The following is a 15003-nucleotide window of genomic DNA, read 5'->3' on the forward strand; positions in this document are numbered from 1 at the left end:
CATTGTCCTCTGAAGGAATTCTGGGTCATGGCAAAAGGCTGCTGTAATCCAAGCCCACGGCCCCTGACACTGCGTCCGTGAATCGGCTCTTTGTGCGGGAGGAAGAGCCACTGCCTTTCACAAAGGGAGAAGGTCGGAAAGCGGTGTTTGCAATGGGCTTTGTGTCGCAGGTTGTGGGAATGGGGGTGGGGGATTATACAGTGTCACCACAATTTACATGCTCCAGGTGTAGACTTACCATTCAGACCCTCAAGGGCCTTTTTCACTAGCTGCTTGTCGTACCTGATGTTTCCTTCATTGGTATTTTACCCGACCTTTAGCTGTCGTTTGTGCCCTTAAGGTGCCATTGTGTTGTTCGCCGTTCGTTTGCCATGTTTTTTAAATGCTACGCTAGTCAATACCGTTTGCTCTGGCCCATCAAAATAATTGCTCACGGTTTCTTTTGTGAACACTAAAGTCAGGAAGAGCCCAAACAGTGCCCTGGCTCTGGGTTGATTACCAAGGCGTAGTAAACATACAGTACAGATTGTACATTTTAGTGGGAATTGTTGCTATTATTTGAAAGCCTTTGTTGCTGCAGTAGTAAAAAAAAAAAGTGGTTTAGGCTGCTTATAGTTAACAGGGACTCTGAGTTACAGGCGCTTGCAAGACATAACTTGGCCAGAGGAATGAAGCATATCTTTACATGGTGATGTCATGTTAGCCTCAAAGCGAGATCAAACAGACACCATTGTAATTACGGCCTGGCCTTTAACAATGCGTCTGACAGTGGTCCATTCAGAGAGGCATCCAGGTTGCCTACAATCTACACAACTCGGGCCTTTTAAGCTTTTAGTGCCTCTATAAAACCAATCTGGGAGGTGACTGTTATGTTTGATTGATTATTGTTGTTGTGCAAAAATGCCTAGAGAAATGTCTGTAGTACAAAAAGGAGCCAGTAAGGAGATTGCCAGATACCTTTTAGGTCCTAGAAACGTAATTTACAATGCCAGTTAAACAGTTAGCAAGCTGCCAAAAGCAGTTCTTCAGATCAAAACGGATAAAAATGCTGTGTTAGTATTTTCTAGTGTATGATTTATATACACATTAAAGAAATGCAAATAATAAAAGTTTAACTGTAGAACTTGTTAACGTAATCAAGCCCAAATGTGAGCATAAATGGTATGTTACTGTACTTTACAGCCTACATAAACATGGCCATAAGTCCTTCAATTCCTAGAACCTCCTTGTTTTTTCTTGCAAGTATTTATTTGTGCCTGTTTTTGTGCTCCACAGCCCTGAAGAGATCCTTTGATATTGATGATGTTGACGAGATTCCGGCCTTTTCACCAACCTCCTCAGTCACATCCCCCATCAGTCCGAGCTCCATCCTCAGCAAAGCCAACGAAGTTCGGGGTGGAGTCAACCACATGTCCCCGACATACCGCTCACGGATAAGCCTGAGCTCCAGCCCTGCTCAAAGCCCTGCCATGAAGAACAGGATGGTTTCTAGTCTGTCCTTTAATCGAGGGACCATGGGAAAGCCCACTGTCAACTCCAACACCGGAATCAACCGTGCTGCCTCCTTCCAGAACAGATTCAATCCCAATGGCTTTAATTCTTGTTCAGGGCCCGGCAGTGACAACGACAGCCTTCATAGTTCCTCCTCCAGTCTGGAATACCAGGCATCGTCCAAACTGAGCTCCTACGCCAGCCCTCCACAAAGCCCTATGGGGGTTGGTGACTACAAGGCCCAGCGCTTGGGAAGTCCCGCTTTGAAGAAGTTCTCCTCTCATGGGAGCGTGTTCCACTCAGAGTTGGAGGGCCCACTTGTGATTCCCACTGAGCCATTGGGTATAAGCCATGGCTCCATGCCCTCGCTGGACCTCCAGATGGCTGAGAGTGGCGGAATGAGGCAAGTAGTGTCACCGGGATCAAGATTCCCCAATGCTTCTGTTACCTGGAACGCACATCGTCTTCAAAACCACAGCACCACTGGGAAGGATCCCTCCATCAACCACCAGCCCCTTAAAACCAAGGAGCCTGCTCGACTCAACAAGTTCCCACTAGATCTTGACAACCTTGTGGTGAAACCCCAGACTCTTGATGGGCCTGTGGCACCAAAACCCCTGCCAAGATTTCACCCCGTGTCCCCAAGCCCCACTGTATCTGCCAGCCCTTCTGCTTCCGTCAGCAGCTTAGACAGCGCTGATCTTCCCATGGTTCACAACTACACTGCAGAGAAACGTGAGCCCCTCACACCCCCAGGAGCCATCCCAGTTCCCAACATCAGCGAATCTCCTGTGCTGCTCTCTCCAGCCCAGACACCTCTCTTCAACCTGGTCTCTCAGCCTCAGGTGGTCCAGATCGCTCCTGCTACATCACCTTTACCCACACAAGTCAACATCGTCAGCAGTACTTCGCGCAGCGAGTCTCCGGCCAAGGAGAGCGTGGGCTCCATCCTTCAGAGGATTGCCACTTTCTCCAGAGTAGAAGCCAAAGTGCCCGTGCCAAGCCCAAGCCCCGTCACCCCCCTCAGCAATGGAATCAGGAGGGAGTCTCCAGCAATTCAATGCAAAGAGCTCAAGAGATCAGAAGGTATGCTTGAACATCTGTCTTCTTTATGAATGAAAGGGAATAGCTGCCAGACACTTTTACCGAAATGAGTAATTGTCGACGGCTAACTATTAGCCATCCATTCATTGCTCGCCATGTTAGCATTCTTGCCTAAGCTGTTCTTTTAAGAAGGTAAGGTCTGTACCCACCCACCCAAGGCAAATGAGTTTCCATTTTTCATTCTGTTGTAACCAATTGCGAGCCAGTTTTGAATTTTTCCACCCAGTAAGCATTTACTTAAGAGCGGTACCCTCCATCTGTAGGGGATACCATTAGCTAAGTAAACAAATATGTGCAGGTTCTGGAGGCAGGCCTTGTAGCTGGAGTGCTGCTGTCACCACAGCTGTCTTTCCGCATCTCTCCAGTGTACAGCAGAAAAGGGGGAAAAAAGTAAGGTGAGGCAAGAAGGGAGGAATTCCTGGCATATCAACAAATAGCCGAGTGTGAACAGTGATAACAGTGCAGGGAGGCCTGTCATCACTGCTTATCCAGTACAGGGGTCCCTTGCGGCCGCGGCAGAGCAGAATCCTGCCTGAGGCGTTTGAGTCAGGCCTGTTTACTCACAGCACAGTGCAGGCTCTCAGGTGTGCTGCCCCTGCTTTACCACAGCACCAGACCAGCGGCCCATAGTCCCTGTTCTCCACGGGGATCACAGAGGCCTGTCGGAAGCCTGGGCACTGCAATTTAATGGCTTTGTGCCCTGATTGACAGAAATGTGTTGTATGTTTGAGACCGAGGCCGCTGCCTGCGGGACATCAAAGGAAGTGGACCAAAGCGCTGCGGTCTGCGGCGTCGTGGCAGATTGTGCAAAATTACAGCTCCGGCAGTGTATCGTGTCCCCTGGGTCAGGACATCTGGGTCTTCAAAAAGTTGCTGATGAAAGCAAGATGCTTGAACAAAGAGCTGCGTCGTGGACGCCTAACGTGATGCGGAGGCTAGAGGGAGGAAAGAAAGGAAAACGTGGTTAACGAAGGCAAGGACGAGGGCTCGTCCCAGTTAGTCAGAAGGATAACATGAGGATGAGGCCTGCTTTCCATGAGGTTTGTTTACAAACATCAAACAGCAGTGAGGGAACATTTGGGGCTGCGGAGCTGGCACTTTGGGCCAACATGCGGGATGAGACGCAACAGAGCATGTGCAAGAACTGACATGCTATGGAGAAGATTCCAAATAGAGAGGCTAAAGGGACCTAGGATAGCTCGGTACTCCGACCCAGGTTCTCCTTCTCGTTCCCACGTTGTAACTTATGTTTTCCTTTCTCTTTTGGCTCCACTCCCTCCTTCCCTCCTTCACTTCCTGGGGTCATGTAGCGAGAGGGAGTGGGTGCTTTTCCTGACCCAAGAAAGAGAAGGGAAGGGAAGAGAAGGGAAGCATGAGCCCCGTGGGCCCCGTGAGTACCTGGCACTGCGTTTGACTGCAGACTATCCATGTGCAGCTTGTCCTGCGGCACCAGTCTTGGCTTTCTCCTGGGGTCAGCATAAACAAAGCTAAATCTCGAGGCAGGCGTTTTTTTTTTTTTTTTGCTTTGACATCCACATGGACCCCGGGCAGCTGGGTTGCAGGCGACCCCCACACTGCCGGTGTTTTCCCTCGAACGTAAACATGCTTTCGTTCGTGCGGGGTGATTTATAAATTTTCAGCGGAAGTTGAAGGGGAGGGAGAAAAGGTGCTGCCCGGAGCCAAGCACCCCGGATTGGCCTTTGCTGTGTTTGCACTCCGGAGGTGGTGTTATGAATGGATGTGCTGATGGCTTGGGCCGTTCTTCTTCTGCGCTGGTTCTGAAACAGAGGTGGTTTGCTCCCACACCATTTGTGTGGAAATGACCCGGATCTGTCCTTTGGGTAAATGCACCTGTGGCCTGACAGAACCCCCATGCGCACCATCTGTGCAGTACTAATATGAGGACTAAGGACTTAAATCCCCTCCAGTTAGCCATTCCAAGTTAGCCACTTCTGCCCATGCTTAAAGATAGGCAATAAGCACATGCATAATAATCATGTAATGATTTTAATACGGGAAAACCGGAAAAATGAGCATTCCAATGTGTGGGAATTTAAACCATATTACAGAGACCCTGCTGTCCTCCTCCACCTCTTTCATGTCTGTCACTCACTGTCGTTCATGGAATCCACTGATACCAACGATTAATAGATGTGCGAGCATCCCATCAGAGTGCTGTAATGCTGCCAAGTGCTTGCTGGATGGTTGCTATGGTATTGCTAAGGGGTCACTGTGGTATCCCAGGTGGTTCCTATGGTGTTGTGAATGGGGTATTGTGGTGTTGCAGGTAGTTGCTAAGAGGTTGCCAAGTGCATGTTGTAGTTTTGTTGTGTGGTTGTATGGTGTTGTTAAGTGGTTGCTATAATTCTTGCTAACTGATTTCAATGGAGTTGTTTCCTGGTTGCTTGGTGGTTGCTATGGTGTTGCCTGGTGGCTGCTATGATGTTGCTAAGAGGTAGCCAAGTGGATGTTGTAGTTTTGCTAGGTGGCTGCTATGGTGCTGCTACTTGGTTGATATGGTATGCTAAGTGGTTGCTGTGTTCTTGTCAGCCAATTGCTATAGAGTTTAGTGGTTACATGGTGGTTGCTATGGTGTTGCTTGGTGGTTGCTGTGATGTTGCTAAGTGGTTGCTAAGTAGATGTTGTAGTTTTGCTGCTATGGTGTTGTTAATTGGTTGCTATGGTATCCCAGGTGGTTGCTGTGATGTTGCTAAGTGGCTGCAAGGTATAGATAGTATGTAGTTTTGCTAGTTGTGTGCTATTGTGCTGCTAGGTGATTGCTATGGCACCCTAAGTGGTTGCTATATTGTTGCTAGCTGATTGCAATGGAGTTGTTTAGTACTTGCATGGTGGTTGCTTTGGTATTGCTAGGTGGTTGCTATGGTGTTTGCTAGGATTATGCTAAGTGGTTGCTAAGTAGATGTTGTAGTTTTGCTAGGTCCTTACTGCTGGGTGCTTGCTGTGGCATCTCAGGTGGTTGCTGTGGTATTGCTTATGGTGGTTGCTGTGGTGTTCTGAACGTCTGACAGACGTAAACCAAACCATTCTGTTTCATTTATATCTGTTGAACCAAGATATTAATGATTAAAAACTGACCAAAATAAAAAATCCTATCAAACTGTCCTGATGTGTACAACAACATGGTTGCCATGGACACATAATGAATATACCTTATCTATGAACATATATGAAATGGGCTTAAATCTGATTTAAAAAGATCTGATTTGTGTCCATGTTTTGTGTTTACACAGCTTCAGAAATATCAGATCTGCAAACAGTCAGATCTGTGTGTACTCGGAACTGCCCGCGGGTCAGGCCGCATGTGTGAATGTGTGTGTGTGTGTGTGTGTCTGGGACGTGGGCGCAGTGTGTGTGTGTGTGTGCAGTCTCTTGTTTTTCTTCTGCTGTCGTCCGCTCCCTGAATATCTGGGCACGCACTGCAAACAGATGTTCCAGTGTGGCGAGGCTGATAGGAAACACCCGATCATGTTTTGGACACAGCGCGTTTCGCGGCTCGTTTTATATATTTTGTCAAAGCGGGTTATTTTTAGACGGGAGCGCTCACGCCTGGCGCTCGGCAGAAGGTTGGGCTGTTCCCTTACTTCCTGCGATAACATGGGGAAAAGATCATTCATTCACACTGCTGGAGCCACTCCTGACACAATCCCGACTGTGATATACTGCACTTATCTGCCCTGTCATGGACATATCTGGGTCTGGGCTCCACAGTGGAAATGGTGGTGCAGTAAACACACACCTGATAGTAAACACCTGAATATTTGAGGTTTTTGAAATTGTATCAGTTGTATTGAATTTCGTAAGAATCTCTCAGAACGATCACAGTTGGGATTTTCAGTCCCTATTGGTGCCGTATCAGTAATATACACACTTGCTCAGTGGTTGCTATAGCGTCCCAGTTGGGAGCTATGGTGTTACTTAATGGATGCTAGGTGGCGGTGAAAAATGTTGCGTCGTGTTTGCTCTGGTGTTGCCAAGTGGTTGCCATGGTATTCCAGGTGGTTGCTATGATGTTGATCAGTGGTTGCTAGTTGGCAATAATGACGCTACTCAATTCTTACAATGGAGTTGTCAAGGGGTTGCCTTATAGAGGTTGCTAGGTTGCTATAGTTTAGCTAAGTGGTTGCCATGACATCTCAGGTGGTTGCTATGACACTGGTTAGTGGTTGTTAGATGGGTGCTATAGTGTTGCAAGGTGGTTGCTATGGTGTTGCTAGGTGGTTGCTCTGCTGTCCCAGTTGGTTGCTATGGTGTTGTAAAAGGTGGCTGTAAAAAAGTTGCTTGGTGTTGGGGTGCTGTAGTATTCCAGGTAGTTGCTATGATGTTGCTAAGTGTTTCCTATAGTGTTGCTGTGGTGTACCAGGTGGGTGCTATGGTGTTGCTAAGTTATGGCTAGGTGCCTATCATAATTGTTAAAGGATTGTCTCGTGGATGCTATGTTATCACAAGTGGTTGCTGTGCTCTTACTAGGATGGTTGCGATAGTGCTGCTAAGTGGTTGCCATGGTATCCCAGGTGGTGGCTAAGATGTTGGCTATTGGTTGTTAGTTGGGTGCTTTAGTGTTGCTAGGTGGTTATTATGGTGATGTTAAGTGCTAGATATCCTATCATAAGTGTTAAGGTGCTAAGGTGTTGCTTGGTGGTTGCTAAGGTGTCTTATTAGCTCGTGTATTTGTATCACCGGGACAATTTTTTTATCTTTACCAGAGCTGAAGATGTTGATATGTATCTATCTATCTATCTATCTATCTATATATATACTCCTATCTATTGCAAAATTGCATTTCGGTGATCTCCCGTCGAGATTCCATGTGACTCAGTTCAAACAGAAAAGGCCTTTCAACATATCAAAGTCCCTGAAGAGCACCAACCTTGTTATAGATATGTTATAGATATGTTATTGATACATATATACATCAATATATCAATAACATATATATATATATCAATAAAATATCTATATATATGTTATTGATATATATCAATATCACACACACATATATATGTATATATATATATATATATATATATATATATATATATATATATATATATACATATATATATATATATATGTGTGTGTGTGTGTGTGTGTGTTATTGAAATATTGATATATATGTTGGTATCTCAAAATCCGCCATAGAGGAATAGGAATGAACAGAAGTAGACTCGGCTTTGCACTCCACGACCATTACACTGCAGGAACAATGCTTTGTCTAATTTTCTTGCAGCTTCCTACTGTTTGGCAGTCGGTACGATTAGCTTACAGTGGTAGTTCTAGTCATTTTTGAGGATGCTATTGTTCATTGTGAGGATTCGGAGCGTGTCGAGTACGTATGTGGTTGTTTGGAATGCCAAAACAGTCACCGGCTGCACAGCAGGGGCTTTCCGTACTCTTAATTCTCATCCTTCAAAAGGAATTAAAGAAATGATTCTTTAGGCTTTTGAAGCCAGCAGATAGGCCTCCACTCCTATCTATTGCAAAATTGCATTTCGGTGATCTCCCGTCGAGATTCCATGTGACTCAGTTCAAACAGAAAAGGCCTTTCAACATATCAAAGTCCCTGAAGAGCACCAACCTTTTAGCTCCGTGAAGAGCGCCGCCTTTTACCTCTGCTGTTTATGAACACAGCCAATAGACATGTCTTGTAAAAGACCTGCCAGTTAGGAACGACTGTAAAGATGAAAAACGCTCGGCTAATTCATGTTCGCGGCCTAAATTGTTGTTTTGTTCCAACTCCCTTATCCTCAAAGAGGTTCTGCCTTCTCAATAAAAAAGGAGCATGAAAACAAAAACTAGCCAAAGGGCTTCCCTCCCCTTCCTTCCTTCACCAGAGAGAGAGGGAGAGAGGGAGGAAAGAAATGAGCTTTGAAGCTCTGAAATGCAAGCCTTGTTTACGCATCCTCTTCTGATTCGGATGAAAACACTTAAACGGCAAAATATAGCCCGTCTAATGGCTCTTGATGAACGAAGCGCCTTAGGCTGTTTCCTTGTGTCAGAATGAACTTAAAATTCCTGCTGTCCAAACATGACTGTAATCGGACAAAAATCATGACTGCCAGAATTGTGTCTGAACCCGACTGTAACTCTGTCCACACCTAACTGTTATCTGACAAAATTCTGTCACAATCTGACTGTCATCCATTAAACTTCTGTCTAGATTTTGCTGAAATTAGACAAAATTCTGTCCAAATACGACTGTCAGACGTTAATGAATGTCTAAGTTTTACAGTAATCCAGCAAAATTATGTCCAAACTCGAGTAATTCTGTCCGAATTTTACAGTAATTCGTCCAAATTCTGTCCAAACTTTACAGTAATCCGTCAAAAGTCTGTCCAAATCCAACTGTCCTTTATTAAAATTCTGTCCAAACTTTACAGTAATCCAGCAAAAATATGTCCAAACTCGAACAATCTGACTGTCTGTACGAACTTTACAATAATCCATCAAAATTCTGTCCAAACTTTACAATAATCCATCAAAATTCTGTCCAAACTTTACAATAATCCATCAAGATTCTGTCCAGATTTAACAGTAATCCATCAAAATCTGTCCATATCCAACTGTCCCTTATTAAAATTCTGTCCAATCCAACTGTCTTTCATAAAAATTCTGACCAAACTTCTGACCAAGTAATCCAGCAAAATGATGTCCAAACTTTACAGTAATTCAGCAAAATTATGTCCGAACTTTACAGTAATCCAGCAAAATTATGTCCAGACTCGAGCAATCTGACTGTCTGTATGAACTTTACAATAATCCAACAAAATTCTGTCCAGATTTGAGTAATCTGACAAAACTATTTACAGAACTTTACAATAATCCAGCAAAATTATTTCTAACCTTGAGTAATCCGACAAAATTCTGTCCGAACTTTACAGTAATCCATCAAAGTTCTGTCAAAATCTGATTTATCCATTAGAAAACGGAGGCCTTATGTACATATATTATTTTCTGATTCTTATGAAAACACCTAAATGGCAAAACAGCCCATCTACTCGTCCTTGACGAACAAACAACAATTCCTGATTTCAAATCTGACTGTAATCAGACAAAATTCTTGTCCGAAAAATCTAGACGGGCAAAACTCTGTCCAAATCCAACCTCTATCCATCAAAATTTTGTCCAAATTAGACTGTAATCCAATGAAATTCTGTCCAAACGGAAAGGCTTGTACATATCTTGTTTTCTGATTCTTAAACGGCAAAATACAGCCCATCCGACATTTCTTAATGACCGAAGCGCCATAGGCTATTTCCCTATGTTGGAATGACCTTAGAATTCCTGCTGGCAGATTTATGGCCCTGAGTGTAAAACGTCTGTCATCTCCAGAGCCTGCGGATGTCCAGAAATATGCTTATTAACACTTATGTTATGCAATGTTGTGTTTGTGACGGTTCCAGGTACCATAAAGCTGAATCAGGTAAAGAGCAGCTTACGGAAACTATACTATAAATATCTTGCTCTCTCTCTCTCTGTCTTCCTCTCTCACCTCTCTTCCCCCCTCTTCCCATCATGTTCCCACTTGTCTGAAGGCCCTGTGCTCCCTTATACAGCACAATTTATTCTGTGTTTAATGACAGTGATTTAAGGAATAAATTCTTCTCTAGCAGATGTTTTAGGCCACCCCCCTATTATCCCCTCCGGCTTGGCTTAGAGCGAGTCTGGAGACTCTGCTGCTACTGTCTGTAGCATAAAAGATAAAAGAGAGAGTTGATTTCATTGTGGAAGGACCCGCAATTAGCGCTGAAAGACAGTGATTTATTTAATGCAGGATTTGTCCAGTGGAGTATTTGACAACCATTTTGTTTTGTTCCCTGTTAACATTAGGCGAGCTGTTCTCCTATTCAAGCTCATTCGGTCCGGCTTGTGTTGTTATCCATGGCTCAGTGCCATTTCCAGTTATATCTCAGCTTTCTTTGTACTGATACTGCAATGTGTTTCCCCCTGCAGATAAGACAACATTAGCCCACAACAGCAATCTTATCACACCAGCTTGTTTACCAGGCCGTTTCTGCATGGGAGAACTGTAGGTTTTCACCTGTGAGAAAAATCCACTGTGAAGTACTTGAATATAGCCTGGCAAATGAACCCGACAAAATACTGTACCAGCCCAACTGTAGCCTGACAGAGGTGTGTATAAAACTGTAGCAAGGCAGGACTCTGTTTCAAACTGACTGTAGTCCAACATCATTTATCGTAATTTAACAGTAACAATGTGGTCCGACCTGGACACTGACCCATTAAAATGTTGTATTTGACTGTAATCTGAAACAATTCAGACCGATATTGTAATCTGACAAAATTCAGTTTGAAAGCGACTCTACCCAAATATAGTCTGATATATAAGTTCTATCCAAACCTGACTGTAATCTGACAAAGCTATGTTTAACTACAACTGCAACATGGTGAAATTCTGTGTACCTTTTTTTTTTTGTCAGAATCTGACTGTAATCTGACAAAATTTTATCCTGACCTGTTGTAATATGTCCAAAACTGGCTGTAATGCAACAAAATTCTGTAATCCGACAAAATTCTGTCCAAAACTGACTGTAATGCAACAAAATTCTGTTGAAATCCAACTATAATCAGATGCAATTTTGTCCAAACCTATTGTAATGTGACAAAACAAGAAGAACAAATTGTCATTTGACAGAATTGCAGACAAAATTCCGTCCTAACCTGATAGTAGTCAGACATAATTCTGTCCTAACCTTACTGTAATTAGACAAAATTCTGTCCTAACCTGATTGTAATTAGACACAATTCTGTTCTAACCTGGCTGTAATTAGACAAAATTCTGTCAAAAACAGTCTGACAGAATCTGACAAAATTCTGTGTGAATATAACTGACAAATATCTGTCCAAACCCAACTGTAATCCAACAAGGTTCTGCCCATACTTGACTGTAATCTGACAGAATTCTCCCAAAACCTGGCCATAATCTGATAAAAGTCTGTCTTTAACATGTCAAAAATCTGTCCAAACTCGACTGATCCAACAAAATTCTGCCCCAAAATTCTGTCCTAACCTGACTGTAATCAGACATAATTCTGTCCTAACCTGACTGTAATCAGATATAATTCTGTCCTAACCTGACTGTAATCAGATATAATTCTGTCCTAACCTGACTGTAATTTGACAAAAAAAAAAACTCAACTGTAATACAACAAAACTGAACAACTGTCTGCATTCCCAGTCATAGCACCTATTGGCCTACCTAAGCGACAAGGACAGCTGTCATTAAATCAGGGCTAAACAAAATGAAAAGTTCAGTTTAAATCTGACTCTAAAGCCACTTTACAGTTGAAATCCACTCAAACAGATTTATTCATTAATCAGATCCTTCAAACAACGCTCTGAAAGTCTGGAATGTGTAAACATTACTTAATGAATTGTTCCCATCCTGACCTCTCATCCTGACCATGCGCATGTCAAAGTAAAAACTGCTTAGAGTAGGAGACGTAGGGAGGAAACATAAAGGAGGGTCAAATACAGGGTAAAATGGTTGGAAGCTAGTTGATGGTTGTGAGGAACCCTGAAAAATTGAGAAACAATGTCTAAACCCAGCCCAACTTGACATGAATAGTTGGAACTAGGGCTGGGCGATATTGTAAAAATACAATCACAATATTTAAAGACTTTTTCATTCACAATGCATAGACTAAAAATATCAGTAGCGTCAGATTCTTATAAACTACTATTCAGATACTCTCCCGTACTGAGTACAGTGATTTTTATTCAACATCTGTAATCTGACAAAATTCAGTTTGAAAGCGACTCTACCCAAATATAGTCTGATAGTTCTGAAAGTTCTATCCAAACCTGACTGTAATCTGACAAAGTTGTGTTTAACTACAACTACAACATGGTGAAATTCTGTGTACCTTTTTTTTTTTGTCAGAATCTGACTGTAATCTGACAAAATTTTATCCTGACCTGTTGTTATCTGTCCAAAACTGTCTGTAATGCAACAAAATTCTGTTGAAATCCAACTATAATCAGATGCAATTTTGTCCAAACCTATTCTAATGTGACAAAATTCTGTCCAGAACAAATTGTCATTTGACAGAATTGCAGACAAAATTCCGTCCTAACCTGATAGTAATCAGACATAATTCTGTCCTAACCTTACTGTAATTAGACAAAATTCTGCCCTAACCTGATTGTAATCAGACACAATTCTGTTCTAACCTGACTGTAATTACACAAAATTCTGTCCTAACCTGATTGTAATCAGACACAATTCTGTTCTAACCTGACTATAATTAGACAAAGTTCTGCCCTAACCTGATTGTAATCAGACACAATTCTGTTCTAACCTGACTCTAATTAGACAAAATTCTGTCCTAACCTGATTGTAATCAGACACAATTCACAATTGTCATTTGACAAAATTACAAAATTAAAGCGACTTTACCCAAAAATATTCTGACAAAGTTCCATCCTCACCTGACTGTGATCTGACAAAGTTATGTATAAATCCAACTACAACCTGATGAAATTCTGTCTGAACCTGACTGTAGTCAGACAACATTTTGTCAGAATCTGACTGTAATCAGACAAAAAATTGTCCAAACCTGGCTGGAATGCAACAAAATTCTGTTTGAATCCAACTATAATCCAACAATATTTAAAGACTTTTTCGCGATACACAATGTTTATCACAATAAATGTAAATCATAGACTAAAAACATCAGTAGCGACAGATACTTATAAACTACTATTCATATACTCTCCCGCACTGAATACCGTGATTTTTATTCAACATCTGCTGAACTTCATCTAATTAAACCAGTCTAATTACACTGTCTGTAATGAAGCCTGCAGCCGATCACTGCTTATTAAGCACTAACAGTCTCCAAATCACAATATAATAAAATATTGTCATATTGCCCATATTGCTCTAGTGGAAACCATAAAGTTTCCATATGGTTTTGCTTGATCCTGCCCTCCAGAAGCGTACGTCGCTGTCTTACCTGTGGCTACAGCTGGAGATGTTTGATAGATGACTAATGATTATTAGAAGGGAAAGGGAATGTGTGACGGAATGGCGAATCCTACATTTTGATTTACTAGCGTTTAGACGGGTGAAGTTTTAATATGTAGCAAATTGTCTTGCGGGTGCCGTTCGTTATATGGAGCCTCGGTGGAGCTGTCATAGTTGAGTGAGGATTAATCTGACTGCTCACACTGACATTCTTCTCACACACTGAGGCAGCGAGAGGGAGGAAAAGAGGGAAGGATGTCCCCGTGGGTCACATTTGACCTCCTCTAATCCTCCCAGCCAGCACAATCATTGTTGATAGCTGAAGGACAAGCCTTTCATGGTTGTGCTCGGGCTCTTTTCCCATAGTTGCCGTCTCTGGCATTGTACTGGAAAAGCCTTTGAGTCGCTTTTTAAAACCGTCTTTAAAGTGATGAAGTTCCACCGAAATGAACCTTTACCCTAAATGGAGTCGATCGGCCAAGACGTGTTTGTTATGGTTATGTGGTTTCTGAGTTTGTCCATTTTTATACAAAACAACATGGCTGTCGTCACGGTCATGCCAAAATCTTGTGTCTCAAAAATGGTAACTTTACAGGAGGAAAAAAACAAACAATGGAAGTCAATGTACAAGGATTTTTAGTCCAGGTTGTTTTGGAGCATTTCTATTGGTCCATTCATCATGAAATTTGGACACAATGTAACAGACAACTGCCAGATTCCATAATTTCAAGTGAAAATCTGTAAAAATCGAGACACATGGTTTACAGAGACAAAATAATAAGGGAACATTTACATTTACATTTAAGGCATTTAGCAGACGCTCTTATCCAGAGCCACTTACAAAAGTGCTTTGCTATTTACCCAAGAAAAACCTCAGCTAGTTTGAATAATTTAAAGATCCTGTAAGTTTAGACTCGACTAAACACAAGTCAATAAGGTGATCACTCTGCTATTCGCCCAAGTTCTCTCAGAAGAGGAGGGTCTTCAGTCTGGGTTTGAAGACAGCGAGTGTTGGACTCTGCTGTTCGGACACCCAGGGGAAGCTGGTTCCACAAAAAAGACCTGGACGCTTGTCTTCCGTGGATTTTGAGGGATGGTGGGTCGAGCCAAGCCGTACTTGAAGCTCGAAGGGCTCTTGGTGCGGTTCGGCTTTTGACCATTGCCATCAAGTACAAAGGGGCTGGTCTGTTCTTGACTTTGTAGGCCAGAGTCAAGAAACTAGTTTAACATAACTCATCGGCTTCCTCGTGTTTCCTGTTTCTTGACCGAGGAAGTAAAGTCACTGAGTGTGGGTCACATGGTTTAAAAAAAAAAATTTTTTTGAACTTTGCAGATTTGATGTAGTTTGAAATCAGAGGTATCAGAGTTGACCGAAGAACACTGGGACAGAGAGTCCATAT

The 15003-nt window shown here is 42.7% G+C and overlaps 1 protein-coding gene across 1 annotated transcript in view; it reads left to right on the forward strand.

Annotated features, from left to right (window-relative positions):
• The window catches only part of septin12 (septin 12), a 113364-nt gene that overhangs the window by 6136 nt on the left and 92225 nt on the right, over positions 1–15003 (forward strand). Inside the window, exon 2 of the mRNA XM_072693314.1 lies at positions 1276–2577. Coding sequence (XP_072549415.1) covers positions 1276–2577 — 1302 coding nt within the window. The remainder of the gene's footprint in view (positions 1–1275; positions 2578–15003) is intronic.

Source organism: Salminus brasiliensis, chromosome 12 (assembly GCF_030463535.1).
Source record: "Salminus brasiliensis chromosome 12, fSalBra1.hap2, whole genome shotgun sequence".
NCBI lineage: Eukaryota > Metazoa > Chordata > Actinopteri > Characiformes > Bryconidae > Salminus > Salminus brasiliensis.